Source organism: Phoca vitulina, unplaced genomic scaffold (assembly GCF_004348235.1).
Source record: "Phoca vitulina isolate PV1807 unplaced genomic scaffold, GSC_HSeal_1.0 scaffold20, whole genome shotgun sequence".
Lineage (NCBI taxonomy): Eukaryota > Metazoa > Chordata > Mammalia > Carnivora > Phocidae > Phoca > Phoca vitulina.
Genome location: NW_022589723.1, coordinates 38102041 through 38122121, shown reverse-complemented (window position 1 = coordinate 38122121; position 20081 = coordinate 38102041). Strand labels below are relative to the sequence as shown.

General features: G+C 59.5%; 1 protein-coding gene across 1 annotated transcript in view; it reads left to right on the top strand.

Annotated features, from left to right (window-relative positions):
* Positions 1 to 18299, top strand: part of HCN4 (hyperpolarization activated cyclic nucleotide gated potassium channel 4) — a 43725-nt gene extending 25426 nt beyond the window's left edge. The window contains exons 3-8 of the mRNA XM_032417994.1: positions 7770 to 7931; positions 10006 to 10224; positions 13111 to 13257; positions 13355 to 13595; positions 13888 to 14052; positions 14161 to 18299. Coding sequence (XP_032273885.1) covers positions 7770 to 7931; positions 10006 to 10224; positions 13111 to 13257; positions 13355 to 13595; positions 13888 to 14052; positions 14161 to 15620 — 2394 coding nt within the window. The 3' untranslated portion in view covers positions 15621 to 18299. The remainder of the gene's footprint in view (positions 1 to 7769; positions 7932 to 10005; positions 10225 to 13110; positions 13258 to 13354; positions 13596 to 13887; positions 14053 to 14160) is intronic.
* Positions 18300 to 20081: the final 1782 nt, after the last annotated feature.

Sequence of the window (20081 nt, the reverse complement as noted above, 5' to 3'; positions counted from 1 at the left end):
GACAGTGTACCTCACACCTCGGGCAAAGAGTTGGAATTTTTATATCCCCTTGCACGGCAGTCCCCAGTTCAGGGCACTCCCTGCCCTCAGTGCTAGCAGGCAAAGCAGCTTCCAGCAGCCTGGGGCAGGTCTCTGACAAAGAGCCCCAGGGGATAGCCGTAGGGAGTGAAAAGCGTCCGAGGAGCCTGGAGTTTTGCGTGTGAACTGTAAAGGGATCCTAGGGGCTGTGGGCAGAACACTGGCTCCAGAAACTAAATAAAAAATTGTAAAAGAACTGGGTGGGCCAACACTGTTCTGAACAAACCTAACTCAGCCACGGGCTGAATGCTGTCGTCTGTGGGAGGAAGAGAGGAGGACTGTGAGCTGCAGTTCGGAAAAAGGCAGGTGACCGTGCGAGCACTTCTGTCTCTGTCTGCCACTGTCCAACTTACGCCTTTCGGCCGCGGTGGCAGGCAGGCTGGCCTGCAGGTGCCAATGTGGGGGGTAGGTGTGCTCTGTGAGGCCGCCCCCCTCGGGGTCCAGAGCGGGCCGGAGCCCGGGGAAGCTTCTGCAGAGGCGCGTTTCTTGCCACGGCTCACTGCCAGTCTTCTGGTCCCCAGGACCCCTCTGCTTGGCTGGTTGGATGGAAGTTCCCATGCTCAGGACACCAAGCCCCCACCCCACCCCAGCGGCAGCCTGGGCCCCAGCAGTGGCGCGCACGGCTGATGGTCAGGGCGCTGGCAGATTGAGGTCGGGGTATCCTGAAGACCTGCGCTGCAGAAGTGCCTACGCCAGCCCGGCAGCATCACTCCCTGGCGGAAATTCTCTGCCTAGGAGAATTTGCGCTATTCCTGCTGACAGAAGAGGGGCCATGACTTACCCAAGGTCATGTGGGCAGCAGGCCCCTGGTGGAGCTGGAGCAGAGCCCAGTTAGCTCTCTGGACTCGCAACAATGAGGGGTCCCTGCCTGGTGCAATGGAAGCCCCGGGGACTTGAGCTAGGATATACATGTGAGATCCCAATTAAAATCCTGGCTCCACACTGCCTCGCTCTGTGACCTGGGTGCCACCTTGCCTCCCTGAGCCTCAGTCTCTTATCTGCAGAGTGGGTATCATCCTCACTGGATTGTTGTGAGATGATGTTTATATAAGATGATGTTTATAAGACACTTAGCAGGAAGCCTGGTGAGTGGTTTGATAAATGCCCCTTCTCGGTCATTTGTCTGAGTAACCCTCTATACCTCTGGGAGGGGGGTTACTTTTCTCAAATACTTTTTTTTTTCTGAAAGATTTATTTATTTATTTGAGAGAAAGAGAGAGCACAAGCGGGAGGGGCAGAATCCTCTCAGGGAGAATCTCAAGCAGACTCCACGCTGAGTGCAGAGCCTGATGTGGGGCTTGATCTCATGACCCTGAGATCACGACCTAAGCCAAAACCAAGAGTCAGATGCTTAACTGGCTGCAACCCCCGGGCACCCCCAAATATTTTTTACCCTTTATTTTATTGGCTCCTCACACCTAGCATCAAGGTAAAGCAGGCGGGATTGATAATTCCTGTTTGTCCGTGAGGAATAGGGTCAGAAGGTCCAGCAGGCCCAGTGGTAGGATGTTGGAACTAGGCCTCCTGACTCTGGGTTCCTGCATTCTTAGGTGGCCTGAAAGCAGGATGACTTTGATTCTGTCGTCTGTCCCTCTGTTAGGGATGACTCCCAGCTGAGATTGGGAAGGCGGGCAGCCGAGCAGGTCGAGGGGTGGGGTAAGGAGTTCTTTGTGATGGGTTGGGTTTGAGGTACCTTTGGGACATCCAGGCACAGAGAATGTTGGGGTGGGGGTGGGGGGCTGGGGCCCCTCTGAGCGGCTGCAGAGGAAGAACAGAGGCAGATTTCCTGGAGCGCCCTCACAGGCTTGTCTCTTGTTTTCTGTCCCAAGTAGAAATACCATGGTCCGGAGGGTGGACCCTAGACACTTCCGGGCAGACTTCTGGACCATGTTGGCTCCCTCAGTCCCGAAGACCCCCCTAGCCTTCCATTTGTCTTGAACTTGCAGCTAGACTATCACTAAAAGCAGACAAGTAGCCACTCTTTTCCTTCTCCAGCATTGCTTCAAGTCTCCAGACCCCTGCCCCCTGGGAACAACCCTTGCTGCTTCCTGATGCCTGGGCCCTGGGGCCATAGTATTTGGGGAGAATTTGGCACACTTGCCCGTGGCCCTGCAGAGTGAGCCCTGGAATAGAAACTAAGTGCTTCTGTTACTGTCCCTGCACCACATATCCTGGGAGCTCAGTCCAGAGCTTCTGTCCCCATGCCTCTCTGGCCTGGCTACCCTCTGGGCTACCCAGAACTGGTCAGGCAGGCTCTCGCCCTGGCCCTTCCCTGGGGTAGACAGAGGCCCCAGGAGGCCTCAGGTCAGGGCTCTGAACTGAACACGGGTACTCAGTCTCCTGGGCAGGGAGGCAGATCCCAGGAGACCAAATAGATGACTCCCACCCCCTCCACACACACCCTTATCTGGCCTACCAGCTGGGGAGGAAATTGCTTTGAGTTGACTTCTTTGGGCACACCGCCCAGCCAAGGGCTCCCACTGGACCCTGGGATGGGACTGGACTTTCCCAACTGGCCCCAGGTACCCTGTCTTCACATCCTCCACAGCCTGCCCTAGCCCTGGGGCTTCTTGCCTCAGCTTGGCCTGGGGGCAAAGAGCAGGGACACCCTGGAAGTCCCAGGTCTACAGGGGACAAAGGAAGAGAGGTATTCAGTAGAGAAAACCCTGCTGTCTCTCCTCCTCTAACTCCCTATGTGAATCTCTTCCCTTTGGGGGCCTCAGTTTTCCCGACTGTCAGGTGGGCTCTGATGTTCTAGGGGGTTGGGGCTTGGTCCCCACACCAGCCTCCCCTGGCAAGGATGATGTGAGCTGACTCTGAGGACACTGTCGTGGCCCTGGGTGGCGGCTAGAAGGTCAGCCAGCTGTGAAGAAGCAGCAGCTTGCCCGAGGCCCCCGGAGAAGCTGTGGAGAGGCCAGACTGCCGACCCCCAGGCTTCAGCTGCCTCGCCCGGCCCAGCGCAGCGCCCCTGTCAGAGAGTCCGCAAGTGTTACTAGCAGGTGTTGGGAGTCAGGGGAGGTGGAGGGTCTCGGCAGGTGTAAGCCACCCTCTCAGAGGACGTCAGCCTCTGCCTCCATCCCAGGCGATCTAGGTCAGCATCCTCCTCCCCAGCCTCTCCCAGCCAAGCCACTTCCCTCCCTCTGAGGTGTGAGCTTGTTACAGGCACAGAGGCTATTGTTAGAAACAGTGGTCTGTCCCCCCCACCCCCGATGTTCCCCTGCAGGCCCAGCACCCCAGCGACCCATCCTAGCATCCTCTTTCCCTCAGCAGCCAGGAGCCATGGCAGGAAGCCTGGAGGCAGGAGGCTGGGCCGCGGCCGAGCTTCCTGATGAGTCTCCTCCCCCCCGGGCCTCAATTTTTCTATCTCTTTCAGATTCGAGGAGTGGTCCTAGGGGTAGGGCTCAGCGCTCTCTGTAGGCCCCAGGAAGGGACCCAGGGTGACCCTCGGTTTGGCCACCTCCAGGCAGTCCCCAGGACACACGTGCATCAGCCATCCTCTCAGGCCTGGGATTGCTGACCCCAGTGTGGTCACTGGTCCCTGAGACACAGGGAGAAGTTGTTCTTTTTTCCTGGAGAGAAAACGAGTCTCCCTGGGAGGGAACTCAACCCGGCCCCAAGAAGAGGCCTCAGCGGAAACTCCAGTTTCTGGTCTCTCCCCGGGCCTGAGGAAAGAACTCTTTGTTCGAAGGCTGAGGAAGAGAGGGAAGGAAAGGAACCAGCATGCACTGAGTACCTACTGTACATCAGCTGTGGACATCATCTCTCCTGGTCCCCAAGACATCCCTGGGAGCTGGCAGTTATTGACCCATTACACAGATGAGGCAAGAGGCTCAGAGCAGAGAAGGTGCTTGGCCGAGGTGGAAGACATGTCACTCTGTCTGCACTGTGGCCGGGAAGCTGCGGAGCCCCCCCTCCCCCGAGGGCCATGCGGGGCACAGAGAGCGAGGCGCCCAGGCTGCCCGCCCAGCAAGCCTTGCGGGGCTGGAAATGAAGGTACTCAACCCCCACAGTCAGAACCAACATCATAAAAGGGGCTTTTAATGAGGTATAAAGAGCAAGATAAATATTTGTGCAGTGCAGCTGACTTGCAGGCGGCCTATGGCCCCAGCCCACAGCGGGGACACACAAGTGTTCAGCTGTCTCTCCCGGCAACGACCAGCCTTACTCTCAGCAACCATACCTGGGTGCCGTAGCGTTCGGGCTGGGGTGCATGTCCTCACCACCTGGGGTACCTCCGAGCCTGGATGGATGTGCCCCCCGCCCCGACCAGCTCTTGGCAGGAAGTTCGTATTTCACCATGTCGGTGCCTTTGGCTTTGCCAGCCACAGTACCCCTCCCGACCACCAAAAACTCCCACCCTCCCACCCCTCCCCACCTCCACCGGGCCCCCTTCCAGCATCCGCCTGCTTCTTCAGGCCAGCACCGGGCACCATCACCACCACCACGCTCTGCAGGACGCGTGAGTCTGTGCCCACCTGTAGGAAGAGTCACCTTTTTCTTCCCACGAAGGCAGAGGCAGAGTCCCCGTCGGCTGCACCTGCCTAGAGTGGGGCCTTTTCCAAATGCCACCATGTACACTCGTAGCAGCCCTGATCTGCTTCACCGCCATCATCCCCATCCTGGTCATCGTCACCTTCCCCTTTACCTGTGTCACGAAGCGCTTCACAGTTCCTGAGACCCTACCACATGCTCTGCCCCATTCATTGCTGAGGTCATGATAAAGGCAAAACTAGACAAGGACCTGATCCTGGAGGAAGATGAGCTACGAAGGAACAAAAAACATAGGCAATACCCAAAGAGAAGCAGGTATTGCATAAAAATATACCAACCCGGATACCTCTGTTTCTAAGGCGCGGAGTGATTCCTGCAGAGGGGTGGTCTCCGTGAGCTGTCCCAGGCTGGGACGCCTTCTGAAAGGGGGCTGAGGCTACCTGAAGCTCTAGTACTGTAATATACTGTATACTGTAGAGTGGCATAGTGCATAGTACTCTCTATCATAGACACTGTAAGCACTGTCCAGCTTGGGCTGTTTGAACAGAATACGGCAGACCTGGGGGCTTAAACAACAAACGTTTATTTCTCGCAGTTCTGGAGGCTGGGAGGACAAACTGGGGTGCCGGAATGGTTGGCTTCTGCCTGAGGCCCTCGTCCTCCTTTGTGGATGGCCACCTTCTTGCTCTGTCCTCACATGGCAGAGAAAGATCCTCCTCCGTGTCTCTTCTTCGGGCACGGACCCCATTCATGGGGGCTCCACCCCTCATGACCTCATCACCTCCTAAAGGCCCCAACTCCTAATGTCATCACCGTGGGGGTTTGGGCTTCAACGTATGAATTTGGGGGGACACAAACATTCAGTCCATAGCAGCTGGGAAATGAGGGAGCTTCATAATAATGACCCCGCCCATGTTGTGTTCGGGGCCCAGAGGACTATCTTAGCCAGTTTAATTTCTCCAGCAACCTTGAGAAATGGGGGGCAGATGTCTAGCTTGTCTTAGCTGAGGGGAGGCTGAGATGTGGTGGGACGTGAGGGCTGGCCATCTCTGAGACTGGATGGTCCCACGTCACTTGCCTTCCCTATCCTTTGAGTCTGGGGAGCTGGTGGCCTCCTGGTCAACCGAGAGTTGGAAAGGTTAGTGACTTGCCCAAGGTCATAGAGCTAGGATGTCCACCTAAGCAGTGAGGAGCCAGAAGTGAGATCTCCCCTCAGAGCCGCAGCTGGGGTGCTGGTACTCAGGAGCTGCTGGGGATGGTGGGGAGAGGCTGAGGAGCTTCCCGGGCTTGGGACCCAGGCCCCAGGGCAAGGCCGGCTGTGGACGGATGGAGGGAGACACTGCTGTCATGCTCGGGCATGCTCTGCCTCCTAGACGCGGCCTGGGGCCCGTACTGCCCTGCCCGGTCCTCGTGCCCCACGGCCCTTACACTGACGCAGCATTTCGGCGGGGAGCCGGCACGCTTAGAGCACGGGGCTTATGGAGGCGAGATGCTGGGAGTTCGGGCTGGCCCTGGGTCCCCTTGCCGTGTGAATCCAGCCACATCGCTCAGCCACGTTGGGTTTGAGTTGTTCCATCTGCAAGACAGAACTCCTGAAAACCGTCCTTCCCTCACTGGGCCAGTCTGATAATCTGCAGGCAGCCCTGGGCTCGGACGTGCCTTTCCCACTGCCACCATGACAGTGGCCGGTGCCTTTGCTTCTCCGAGCCTTGGTGGAAAATGGATTACGAATATTTTCAGCAAAGGATTGTTGTGAGTTTAAATGGGACGATGGCTGTGGGCCCAGAGGCCCACACTCAGATGTGGTGTTATTGTCCCTCTGTCACGGGGGCCGTGGGGGTGATGGAGCGCCATCCTCCATGAACCTTTCCAGGGTCTGCTTCATCCTGAAAAGACTCCATCGCCTTTCTGCTGGAACATGCCGAGTAGTGTTAGTAAGGGGGCCGCAGGTGGGCGCGCCCCTGGGGGTGATCGACAAGTAGTATTCATGTTTGGCTTTTCAGAACCTAGCCCCAAACTAAGCCCACATTTCAGAAGGGGAAACCAAGTCACTAGTAGCAGCATATCCCGCCACCAGCCACCAAAGTCTACCCCATCCCACCCCCAGAGTCTTCCAGGCCAGGGGCAAGACCAGAGCTTCTAGAGACCTCCCTCTAGACTTCCTTCCAGCTCTCTGTCCCTTCATTGTCCCGTCAGCATGGGGATCCCCGTTGATACCAGACCAAGCAGCAGCTCTGGGAGGAGGGTGGGGCGGGGGGGGGGGCAGGGATGCTGGGATGTGCCCACCCTGGCCCTGCCCCGCCAGGCTTCAGCCTCCCACTAGGAGCCACAGAAGTGGGGGTGCACGGGTAGGGCTAGGCCGGGGTTGCAGCGGCTGTACTTTATTAAGCAATACAGGAGAGTATGACTACCACTACATATTAACTAATCATAGAGATTAATTATTAACAACCCATCAATTAATAATGGTTCACAATTTGTGGAACATTTCTATAGTAGCGAGCACTTTATATGTATAATTTAATCCCTTTGACAGTCCACTCGGGTAAGAATTTTTATTGCCATTTTCCAGATGAGGAAACATAATCAGAGAGGTTCAGGGGCTTGCTCAAGGTCTCACAGCTGGGGATTGGGTAGAAGTGGGCCTGGGATCAAGGTCTGTGTGAACTGGGAGCCCCTGTGTCCATGCTGCTTCCCCTTCGGTTCCGTGGCTGCCTTAAGCAGAGCCCACTGCCGCTGCCAGGTCCTCGGTGTCTAGTGGCAGAGCTGGGGAAACACCGTGGCCCTAGCATGACGATAGACCGTGGTCCCCTGAGGAGCCTCAAGCTGGCTGGCTCTTCTCCCTGTCGTCTTCATGGCCTAGGCAAGCTGATGAGGCAGCTTCTCTGCCCACTCTGGGTCTGCGGGGGCCTCCAGGTGCCCTCCCTTCAGGTATCCGGCCCGGAGGGCTGGGCTTCCCCGGGGGAGAACCCCCATCTGCATGAATCCCAGGAGGCATCCCTCTGGGGCCCCACAGCTTGCTCTGTGCCTCTTCCAGGCCACCTTCCTGCCACCTCCCCACCCTTGCCCCCGCCTGCACCTGCACCAGGCCAGCTGCTCTGCCCAGTCCCCGGGGGGCAGTGCCCGCCAGCAGCCGCAGGGGCCACGCCCTCTCCCGGCCAGCCGCCCACCTAGGCCAGTTTCCTTCCCTCTGCCTACAGATCTTCCACATGACCTACGACCTGGCGAGCGCCGTGGTGCGCATAGTGAACCTCATCGGCATGATGCTGCTGCTCTGCCACTGGGACGGCTGCCTGCAGTTCTTGGTGCCCATGCTGCAGGACTTCCCCGACGACTGCTGGGTGTCTATCAACAACATGGTGGTGAGCGCCCAGCTCCGCGCTCCCTCTGCACCTTGGGGAGAGGGGGGCGGGCCACGAAGGGGCAGAGGCAGGCCGCGAGCTGGGACCCAGCACGTGGGATCCCGAGGGGCCCGCCTGGTGCCCGAGCGCACAGGGCTCTAACGGGTAGAGGTCCGTCCCAGCGCCCTGGGCTGTGTCCCGCTCACCACGGGGCCTTCTAATGGGAGCCTCAGGGTTTGGCCCTGACTTCACCCAAGGAGGTGAAGACCTGGTCATTCTCAGACGGTTTCAAGTGTGGCAAAGCTGGGCTGGGGGCTCCTGCCCTCCTCCCTCCGTTCCCGGGAGGCAGACCAACCCTAAAAGCCTAGGAAGAGAAACCTGTGAGGAGCACGGTTGGCAGCGCCTAGACCGGGCTGGCCAGCTTCTGCTCCGGCAGCTGAGCGGGGCTGTCCCCTCCCCGCCCCTTCCCTCCCCTGCCCCCAAGCCCCCACCCCCCAGACACACACTGGCTCCTCCTGAGCTGGAGGGCTTACCCCCTCCCTACCACCAACCCTGTCGTGGGGGAGGGAAGATGGAATGGAGGCTGGGAAGCCATAGCGCAGAGCCCCCCTCCCCATCCCCGGGCACCTCCCATGGACAGAGTGGGCACCAGGTGGGGTGAGGACCCGCTGGACCTGTGGCCATTTCTCGGGGTCTGGTGAACCCTGCCTCCCTCCTTCTCCCTCCCTGTCTGTGTGGTTCGGGCTGGCGGGCAAATCCCCAGAGCCCTAGGGGAGGAGAAACCAGCTTTGAAAGAGGTGAAAGAGACCCCAAGGCATCTTTCAGCATCAAATAGGCCTTTACAAAACAGCCTTTTGATGAGCTAAGTGTAAATGAATCGGCCATATGGATTGAATTTCCCGGTCCCCAGAGGCTCAGCAGTAAGGCCCCAAGCCCTGACTAGAGACAGCTGGGGGCCACCCCAGGTCCCCAGGCAGGGAGCCAGGGTCAGCACCCCAGGATCAGCCCCCCTGACCACCCAACCTGGTCTGGACCCAGAGCAACCAGACCAGCTCAGCTTTGTCTGGGACCATCTGAGTGACCTTGAACATGGCTAGGAGCTCCTGGGCCTTTCTCCAGGTGTTGGGAACGGCCTGCTGACCACAGAAGGGTTTGGGGCTCTGGGCACCGGTTCTGTGGGTCCTGCACAAAGTCCTGCGCATAGTTGCTAATACGTCCCCTGTGTGAACAGGGAGACAGTGGGGAGGTGGCAGATGCTGGGGTTCATTTGGCAGCTTCCTCTTTGGGGACAGTTTCCACTGTGTGAGGGTGACAGGCCCACACATGCACTAAATTCAGGAGATGGCCCTTCTGCACCCAGCGTTCCCACATGGAGACTTCCTTGAGACACTGACTGGCTTTGGAGACAAAAATAGTCAGGAGCCTCGCTCACTCCCTTCCTCCCTCCTCCTGCCCCCAAGCAGTGTCTGTTCCACACAGTCCAGCTCCTGGCGGGGGAGGACTAGGGGGGACTCAGCCCTGGACCCATTCCGGCAGGGCTCACCCAGGCGAGTTAGCTCTGCAGCGCTTCAACTTTGCTCACCCAAAATGAGGACAGTGTTTTTGGCTCAGTCTGCCGGAGCCTGTCCCCCCAGGGGAAGCATATCTGGTTTTATAATTGAGGTCAGTGGGGAAATGGGCTTCACTTGGTAGAAGTTTGGGGGGGGGGGATGGAACTATTTCAGCAAGTGGAGGACAGCAGGGTGGCTCAGCCTGCAGCCTTTGGCTGCTTGGGGGGGCTCCAGGCGGCCCTATGGGGATTGAGAAGTCAGAGGGGGCCGAGGCTGGCTCCCCTCCTTTTGCTGGGGCTTCTAGCCTGATCCATGTCCCCCAGAGCAAGAGAAAGGCCCGAGTCGGGGATTCGCTGTCACCACAGGTCGCCAGCATGGGCCTCCTGCCCCTCACCCAAGGCTTTCAGCCAGCAGCAAGGCTGGAAGCCCTCCCTGGGCTCAGCCACTGGGAAAGAGTTAGGTTGAGGGGTACAAGGTGGCACGGACCTTTCTAGCTGCTAGTGAGAGGGCGGCCATTCACTACCCACCCCATAATCTGTCCACAGAACAACTCCTGGGGAAAGCAGTATTCCTACGCCCTCTTCAAGGCCATGAGCCACATGCTGTGCATCGGGTATGGACGGCAGGCGCCCGTGGGCATGTCGGATGTCTGGCTCACCATGCTCAGCATGATTGTGGGCGCCACCTGCTATGCCATGTTCATCGGCCACGCCACCGCCCTCATCCAGTCCCTGGACTCCTCCCGGCGCCAGTACCAGGAAAAGGTAGGGCGGAAAGCTGTGGTCCGTCCTGGGCTGTCTCGGGAGAACCCCGTGACCCCCAGGGAAAACAGGCTGGCAGCCGGTGTGTCTGGTGGGGGCCGACGAGTTCTGCCCTCTACCATCATCTGGCCTCGGCTGCTCATTTTTCTGTTGTCTGCCTATTTTTCATGGACAAGTTCCTAAAACAAACAAACCCCCACGTTTTTAGGATTGTTGAATCCATGGCTCAGCCTGTTGAATTGAAGTTCCCCAGTGCCCTCCGCACTGCTAAACGCCAATGGCTGCTTTCGGGTCCTGCCCTCGCTCAGCATCTCGGCGGTATTTGACAGTTACCGCTCCGTTCTTGGCTCCGCACTTGGTTTCTGTAACTGCACACTCTCGGCTTTCCTCCTCCCCCTCTGGCTGGTCCTTCTAGCTCTCCCTGGGCAGTGGGGCCCAAATGATATAACTGGCTGTCCATGGAGCGTGGGCATGTTACTTCCCATCTCTGTGCCCCACTTGCTCATCTGTAAGATGGAGACAGTAAGTAGAAGGGGTCATATCATTCGGTTTATGAGGAGTGAGTAATACACGCCAACCGCTAAGACTGTGTGAGCACAGAGCAGGCTATTCAATATTTATTGGCTAAGTGGGCTCCATCTGCCACCTTCCTCTCCATGCTCCGCATGGCAGGTTAGAGCAGGCACTTAAAAAAATGTAAAGTGGATCATATCATCCTGCTTAAAACTCGTCAAAGTCTTCACGTTACTCATAGATGCAGAGGAACTCCAAGGTAGGTTTCCTCAGCCTGGCATTTAAGGGGCATAATCTGGCCCCTGCCCTTCTCATGCCCAGATCATGCCATGGGCCTGCAGCCCTCCATTCCAGCCTCGCCAGGCCTGCCCACCCCGCGCACGTGTCCTCCTGCCACAGGGCCTTGGCACAGACACCAGCCTGGAACTCTCCTCTTTCCTTTTCACCCGACCACTTCTGCACCTCTCAGCCTGCACTTCACCTTGGTGAGCCTTCTGTGACCCCATCAGTCCCACCCATCATGTGACCCATGGTGCCCTCTAATTCCCCTTCACCACAGTCGGAACTCGTGCCATATTTATTTCCTCTGTGTGGTCCGTTGTTTAGCGTCCATCTTGCCCATCCAGGCTGTGGCTCCGTGAGGGCAGGACCCAGGTCTATGCCTCCCCATTGAATTCCCGGTGTCCGGCACATCACAGGACTCAGTGTGTATTGATTAACTGGCTGCCTGCCTGCCCCAGGTGCTGTCCCTTGGTGTGGTGACCAAGACATGGAGGCCCAGGTCCCAAGCTGCCAAAAGGAAAGGTCGGGAGAGTCTGCAAGACCAGGGCAGGGGGGGAGGGGCAGTTTGGGGAGGCAGAGGAAGAAGGTAGAAGAGAATTCTAGGCTAGTCATCATGATGAGCATGAGCAAAGGTGTATGCAGATGGGTAGGAAAGAAACCAGCCTGATTAGAACAAAGGGTCCTGGGTTAGGAGTGAGGGGGCTGGAAAGGGGAAGGAGAAGAGGAGTCAGGTTATAAAGGCCAGGGCTTAGTCCAGAGCCACGTGAGGGATCAGTGTGGGCCCGGGTCAGTGCCCAGCCTGTGACCAGGTCAGGACTCAGTGTGAGACCAGGGTCAGGGCTCCGTGTGGGACCAGGATGGGGGACTACAATCAGGGATAATTTAGAAAAAGCACCAGAGTTCATTCGAGGGCAGAGTCAAGCTGCTTGTGACTTTCCATTTGAGAATTGTCTTTATTTCGTTCTTTAGCTAATGGCTCTCCAATATGATTTGCCCATAAATCTCTCAGAAATGTATTGCCTCCCCTCGGTCCCCACTACCAGCTCTCGCCTGGATCACTTCAACAAGCTTCCAGCTCCCGCCCCGTCTCCAGACACTGCCTCCCCACCATTATTGATGCTCCAGGTGTGGGGAATTCTCTAAAATACAGCTCTAGCTGTTCTGACTGCCCATCCCCATAGCCAGCTGGGAAGTCCCTGTCTCCTGGGGCTGGGCACAACCTCGAGCAGACAGAGCCAGCTTGGCTGGAAGAACGCACAGAAACTTCATCTCCCAGCCCTCGGTTGCCTGCTGGCATCTGTCTGCAGCCGCACTCCGTCCCCACCTCTTGGGAGCACCAATGTGTGAGAAGGCTCCCAAGGCTCCCCTCTTCTGCTTGTTCCCGGGGTATAGGAACTCCCCTTCCATCTCAGTGTGGGAAAACTCTGTTCTTGCCTAATCTGTTTCTGCCTAGAGTGCCCCTGTGGACCCCCACTCTGCACCCACAGTCCTGGGACGGCTGGAGCAGCACCCAGCCTTCACCCCTGGGTGGATGGGAGCATTTCATATTTGCTTGAGCCCTGGGCATTTAGGCTCACAAATCTCTTATCCCCAACCTCTGATGAAGGACCTTGTTCTACCCTGGTCCTCCCGTGGGCTAGTATCACTCTTCAACAAAATGACTTGGAGCCAGCGGGGGGCCATGTTTGGATACACAGCCTATGATGGGTCAGGCATCCTGACTTTAGCCTCCGGCCCCCCTAACCCACTGCAGCCCAACCCTGCTGCCCAGGCCCTGTGACTGCTGGTGGCAAAGAGCTCCTCCAAGGCCGAGGCCTCTCTGGTCCACAGTGTGACACAGAAAAGACCCATGTGCAGAGGAAACTTGATGGGCTCCTGGTCGGTTGGCCCAGAACGGGGCTTTGGACAGCCCCTATTGTCCCCGGCCATCTCCAGGGCCCTTAGCACTCTGATGGAGCCCCTCCCCTGCCCCAAGTGGCTGGGAGTCAGGGCCATGGTTTGGGGCACGCCCACACCGAGGATCTCAGCGTCTGGTCACCAGGGGGGCCGGGGCCCTCAGGAGCTGACGCCCTCTCCCTCTCTCCCCGCACTCAGTACAAGCAGGTGGAGCAGTACATGTCCTTCCACAAGCTCCCACCCGACACGCGGCAGCGCATCCACGACTACTATGAGCACCGCTACCAGGGCAAGATGTTCGACGAGGAGAGCATCCTGGGCGAGCTGAGCGAGCCGCTGAGGGAGGTGAGCCGGGGGCGGCGGCGGGGAGGGGAACTTCCCTCCTGCTGGGCAGCTCCCTCACCTCCTCCCTCTCTGCCCGTCCACCCTGTCTGGGGAGCAGGAGATCATCAACTTTAACTGCCGGAAGCTGGTGGCCTCCATGCCTCTGTTTGCCAATGCGGACCCTAACTTTGTGACCTCCATGCTGACCAAGCTGCGCTTCGAGGTCTTCCAGCCCGGGGACTACATCATCCGTGAAGGCACCATCGGCAAGAAGATGTACTTCATCCAGCACGGTGTGGTCAGTGTGCTCACCAAGGGCAACAAGGAGACCAAGTTGGCAGACGGCTCCTACTTTGGAGGTGAGGTGGCTCAGGGAACTCTAGGGGGACAGGGGAATGGGCTGGAGAGACACCGAGGATGAAGTTTGGGGTCCTTTGTGGCCACTGCCTGGAGGTGGGTGTCTGTGGCCCAGCGTGGGGGTGCCAGAGCCAGGAAAGAGCCTGGCATGCACTTGGGGGCATCTAGCGTGGTCACCGCTGGGGATGGGGCCTTGTGACCGTCAAGCTTCCCCACCAGACAGTGGGGACCCAGGTAAGGGGGCGAGCAGGAGGCCCCTTCGAGCCCCCCTCCCCACTCCCGCTGTCCTGGCAGAGATCTGCTTGCTGACTCGGGGTCGGCGCACGGCCAGCGTGAGGGCCGACACCTACTGCCGCCTCTACTCGCTGAGCGTGGACAACTTCAACGAGGTGCTGGAGGAGTACCCCATGATGCGGCGGGCCTTCGAGACGGTGGCGCTGGACCGCCTCGACCGCATTGGTGAGGGGCCGGGCAGGGCGGTGGCCGGGAGGGGGACCCCTCGCCCACTCCCCCGCACGCCCCGCCTCCCGCTCCGGCCTGAGCCCCTGCTCTGGTTCCGTGGCCCAGGCAAGAAGAACTCCATCCTCCTCCACAAAGTCCAGCACGACCTCAACTCAGGCGTCTTCAACTACCAGGAGAACGAGATCATCCAGCAGATCGTGCAGCATGACCGCGAGATGGCCCACTGCGCTCACCGCGTCCAGGCCGCCGCCTCCGCCACCCCGACGCCCACGCCGGTCATCTGGACGCCGCTGATCCAGGCGCCGCTGCAGGCCGCCGCGGCCACCACCTCGGTGGCCATCGCGCTCACCCACCACCCCCGCCTGCCCGCCGCCATCTTCCGCCCGCCCCCCGGCCCCGGGCTAGGCGGCCTCGGGGCGGGGCAGACGCCCAGGCACCTGAAGCGGCTGCAGTCCCTGATCCCGTCGGCGCTGGGCTCCGCCTCGCCCGCCAGCAGCCCGTCGCAGGTGGACACGCCGTCTTCCTCCTCCTTCCACATCCAGCAGCTGGCCGGCTTCTCCGCGCCCGCCGGCCTGAGCCCGCTCCTGCCCTCGTCCGGCTCCTCCCCGCCGCCCGGGCTCGGCGGCTCCTCCCCGGCTCCCACGCCCTCCGCCTCCGCCCCTGCCGCCGCGGCCGCCGGCTTCGGCCACTTCCACAAGGCGCTGGGCGGCTCCCTGTCCTCGTCCGACTCTCCGCTGCTCACGCCGCTGCAGCCCGGCGCCCGCTCGCCGCAGGCCAACCAGCCGCCGCCCCCGCTGCCCGGGGCGCGGGGGGGCCTGGCGCTCCTGGAGCACTTCCTGCCGCCCCCGCCCTCCTCCCGGTCCCCGTCGGCCAGCCCCGGGCAGCTGGGCCAGCCTCCCGGGGAGCTGTCCCCCGGCCTGGCCGCCGGCCCGCCGAGCACGCCAGAGACGCCCCCGCGGCAACCTGAGCGGCCGTCCTTCGTGGCGGGGGCCTCCGGGGGGGCTTCTCCCGTAGCCTTTCCCCCCCGCGGAGGTCTCAGCCCGCCGGGCCACAGCCCCGGCCCCCCAAGAACTTTCCCAAGTGCCCCCCCTCGGGCTTCCGGCTCCCACGGTTCCTTGCTCCTGCCGCCCGCCTCCAGCCCCCCGGCCCCCCAGGTCCCCCAGCGCCGGGGCACGCCACCGCTCACCCCGGGCCGCCTGACCCAGGACCTCAAGCTCATCTCAGCCTCCCAGCCGGCCCTGCCCCAGGACGGGGCGCAGACTCTCCGCAGAGCCTCTCCGCACTCCTCGGGGGAGTCCGTGGCGGCCTTCCCGCTCGTCCCCAGAGCTGGCGGCGCTAGCGGGGGCAGCGGGGGCCTCGGTCCCCCGGGGAGGCCCTATGGTGCCCTCCCCGGCCAGCATGTCACTCTGCCTCGGAAGACGTCCTCAGGTTCTTTGCCACCCCCTCTTTCTTTGTTTGGGGCAAGAGCCGCCTCTTCTGGGGGGCCCCCTCTGACTGCTGCCCCCCAGAGGGAACCTGGGGCCAGGTCTGAGCCAGTGCGCTCCAAACTGCCGTCCAATCTATGAGCGGGGCCCCTCCCTCCCTCTTCTCTCTTCTTTTTTTCTCCCTTCTTTCTTCCTTCAGGTTTAACTGTGATTAGGAGATATACCAATAACAATAATAATTATCATTAAAAAAAAAACCCACACCAGAAAAACAAAAGACAGCAGAAAATAACCAGGTATTCTTAGAGCTATAGATTTTTGGTCACTTGCTTTTATAGACTATTTTAATACTCAGCACTAGAGGGAGGGAGGGGGCAGGGAGGCAGGCAGGGCCCAAAGGCAAAAGCCAGAAGAAGGCAGGTGGGGGTTTCTGGGGCTTGACGGGCGTGGGGGTGACCCACCTTTGGGGTTTCTTAGAGCAGGTCTGTTATTGTATTTGTTTTAGGGCAACAGTCACCACCAGACCCTTAGCTGTGGTCATCTTGTTCCCCCCAGGAAGGGGTTGCCCCTCGATGTGTTTCTGGGGAGCCTCAGTCACCTGAGTCCTTGAGACAAAACAGGGCCAGGGCCCTGAGAGTCTTGCATTTTTTTTCTACTGCAAACTTAGCAAGATATGTATATGAATATGAATATGTATATGTACATGTATGTAAGATGTGTATATGTATAGCTATGTAGCGCTCTGCAGAGCCGTGTAGATAGCCACTCACATGTGTGCACATTTTAACCCCATTGCCAGGACACCCAGGTCACCTTACATCCAGCAGCCCGCCTTGGCCCTCTGGCTGGGCACCACAGGGTCTGGGGAAAATGTTCTCTCCAGTCCTCAGGGAAGAGGACCCCAGGACCTCTCAGCAGGCTCCCTTTCTCTCCATCTCTGGTCTCAAATCCAGTCCTAGCCTGACCTCTCCCCACACAGAAGCAGAAGACCCCTCCTTCCCTGTGGGGCCTCAAGCACATCCTGTCACCTCCGGGGCCCTCCATTTTCCCATCTGTACAGTGGGAGGTGAGGGGAACTTCTATTTATTGAGTCTGCTCTCTGCCAAGCACTGGTTTAGCACTTTACACACATTAACTCCTTCAATTTCACAAAGGCCATGAGGTGGGTACTTTGATTCTCCCCATTTCACAGATGAGGACACTGAGTTTGGGGCAATTTTTCCAGAATCATGTAACTAGGAGTGGCAGAGCCAAGACTGATTGGAGATTTAAATCCATCCCTACCTGAGGCCAAATCCTATGTCCCTTCCAGAAGCAACTGTTGAAAGGGACTGAGTTAGTCTCCAAGTGTAGTGCTGTGGGAAGAGACCAGATTTTGGAAGCAATCAGACCTGGGTTCAAATCCCAGCCCTGCCACTTCGTAGCTCTATGACCTTGGGCTAGTTATCTGACCTTTCTGAGTCTGTTACCTCATTTGTAAAATGGGAATAATTATGGTACCTCCTCACAAGGACCTATGAGGACCAGATGAGAAAAGTAGCAGATGTGAAATGCCCAGCCTAGCGCCTGGCACACACCATAGTAGGTGCTCAATAAATCATGTTTCTTCTGTTCCCTCCTCATGTGCCCAGCCCACTGCTCCAACAAGCTATGGTGAGAGCCCAGAGAACTTTGGCTGAGGGCTCCAGGACCTTATGATCTCAGGACACAGGAGGTGGCTGGGCCTCCTTGCAGGGCCTCCTGTGGCCAGTGGTGGGCTTGAGCCAGGCCTTGAGAGGTGGGATTTAGAGAGGAGGAAGGAAAGAGAAAGGGGGAGGCGAAGAAAGGGGAGCGGGGGTGGGATGGAGTGCACAGTGAGGACGGGGCCGAGGTGGATGTGTAGGTGTAGTCAGGGCTTTGGGTGGAGATCCAGAGGCGTTGGATGGCAGCCCGAGGGCTTTGGCCTTGATTCTGAAGGCACCTGGGAGCCAGAAGCAGGTTCAGTTGGGGGCAGATGTGAAAGCAGCTCAGATGCCTCCTGAGGCACACTCCTCCTCCCCAGCCAGACCCTGCCAGGGCCAAGGTTAGTGGTCTGACTCCACCTGCCTATTGGGTGGGAGCAGGTTTGGATGCCAAGACCTGCATAGTGGGGAGGGCTGGTCCCACCTTGTCCATCCAGAATCCCCCTCCATGCTCCAGCTGGAATGAAGTCAAGATCAGGTTTGGTCCTGAGTTGTCCTGGGATGTGGGACAGGCCAATATCTCCATGGATGGGCCACAGGGAGAGGGAGACAGCCATCCAGGAGAGAAGGTGGTGAAGGATCCTGGGATCTTGGGGAAAGACTAGGCGCCTGGCTGGGGTCTTCAGTGGGCAGGAGGATGCCCCTTGGGCCCAGGGAGTTCTCAGAGCAGGAAGGATTTAAGTGGCAGCCTCAACCTGAGTTCTGCACACACCCCTGCCCCCCTCAAGGAAGATGGCAGGACTTGATCCAAAGCCTGTCTAGTCCTGGAGGGTGGTGGGGGAGGAGAGAGGAGCAGGGGTGGAGGCTGCAGGGGCATGAGGCGTGAGGACCACTCTCCTTGCCATCAGGGCCTGGCCTCACCACCCTCTTCTCCGCGCACACACGCGCACACACACACACACACACACACATACACACACACACACGCACGCATTTTATAAAAGCTCTGACCCAGCCCAGCCACTCCTCGGAGACTGGGGAAGCCAGGTCCAGTCAGTGGGCCCACCCATCCCCAACCCCCCCAAGCAATTTTCAAATCTACCACTTTTAAAACAGAAAACGGTAAATGCACCGTGTTGTATATTTTATTTAAATAAAAAAATTCCAGCAGATGCTGTCTTCTTCCAGGGCTCTGGGATTGGCAGCGGAGAGTAAGGTCAGTGGGGTACGCTGGAGGCTCAGGAGCCAGGCTGTGGTGGGCGGGGGACACGGCCCCTAGAGCACATGTGGCACTTGGAGGCACAAGCCTGTGTCCCCAAAAGCAGGGGAGTAAAGGTGTGAGGCGGTGTGAGAGGGCTGGCTGTGGCTGCAGCCGTGTGCTGTTCATGGGCTGGTGAGTCATTAAGGAGGAGAGAGAGAGGGAGCGGGTGTGTCCTTTGTCAGCTGGTGGAGCTGTGAGACCCTGACTCAGCCCCCGCGCACCCCAGCTGCCAGGGCTGGGACTCCTTGGTGCTCCCTGAAGGGGAAGGAGGACGGTCACTGTGCACGTGGACTCCACTGGGATACTGAAGATGGGCCCTCAGAAACTGGAGGGTGGCTGGGGGCCCAAAGGTGACGGGGGGGTAGGGTGTCATGGCCAGGACAGAGGGTTTCAGAGTGGCCAAGGGTGGGACACGGCTGCTGGGCCCCTGAGCGGGCTGGGGAAGCTGAGGCACCCTCGGGATGGGCGGCTTCGCTGTTAGGAGGTGGGGCGCCCATTCCCTCCTGACGGGCCGGGGTGGGGCCCCGGGCTTGGCCCCCAGACCCTCTGTGAAGCCTTCAGACGGCTGCCCTCGCTCCCCCCGGGGCCGCAGGGGGTCCCCCCCAGCCCCGCGACCTGGCCAGATGGGGGAGAGGCAGCCATCGGCGGCTGGAACAGCGAAGTCCCCGGGGCTCCCGGCTCTGCGCGCGGGGACTGCCTGCCGTGCGGCCCCCTGAGGGAGGAGGGGAAGTCCTCCGAAAAGGGCAGGGAACCCGGTCCTCATCACTGATGGCCGAGTGGATGCTGTTTCCATGGGAACCAGCCTCCGGGTCCCGTTGCTAAGGAGGCAGCTCGGCAGGCCCTGCGTCCCCATGACAACTGCCCCCTGCGGCCCAGGCAGCGTGGCTCCTCAGGGACCGGCGGGGAGGGCGGAGGTGGCCCGCGGGCCTGGCCTTTGAGGCTACGGGGAAGCCTTTTCCAACAGTCACTGATTTAGTCCAGCCAAACCTCGCGGGGCAGAGGTGCACCTGGGTGGCCCCAAGGATAGTCACCCGCACCCACCAGCCCTGCCCACCCAGGACAAATCCCCCAGGTACCTGCACTGGGCCTTGCTCCTCCCCTGGGGGCTGGGGGGGCGGGCGGGCAACACCAGTCACTTCTGTTCCTTGACTCCAAAAGGACAGTAAGTACCCACTGTGCCAGGCGCTGGGTGCTTCCCCCTCTCTCCCTCTCCCCACACCGCCCTGACCGGTCAGAGTTCACCTCAGCTTCAGCGAGCCAAAGGGCACGGACGTGGCCGGGCGAGGAACTTGCCCCCGACCAGGCTGCTAGAACGTGAAGGGACCAGGATGCACGCGGCTCCTGGGGACGCCCCGCCTGCCCCTCTCCACTGGTGCCACGCCGAGGGCCTGACGCTAGGAGCAGCCCGGCCGGGGACAGGCAAGAAAGCTCGTGTTGTCTGTAAGAACTTAAAAACAAGAATAAAAATGACAAACTGTCAGTTTGCTTTCTCCTCTGTGTCATCCTCACCACGTACCGGCAATCCTGAAAAAGTCGGGATCCAATACTCCCTCCCCACCGCGACAGGCAGCGCCCCCCCCCCCAAAATGCCCCCACGCTTCGGTGCCTTGCGGTGGGCTGCGAGTGCAGGGGGTGGGGGCAGGCCTGAAGGCACCCTTTCCACCTTCCTTGCCGGACTGA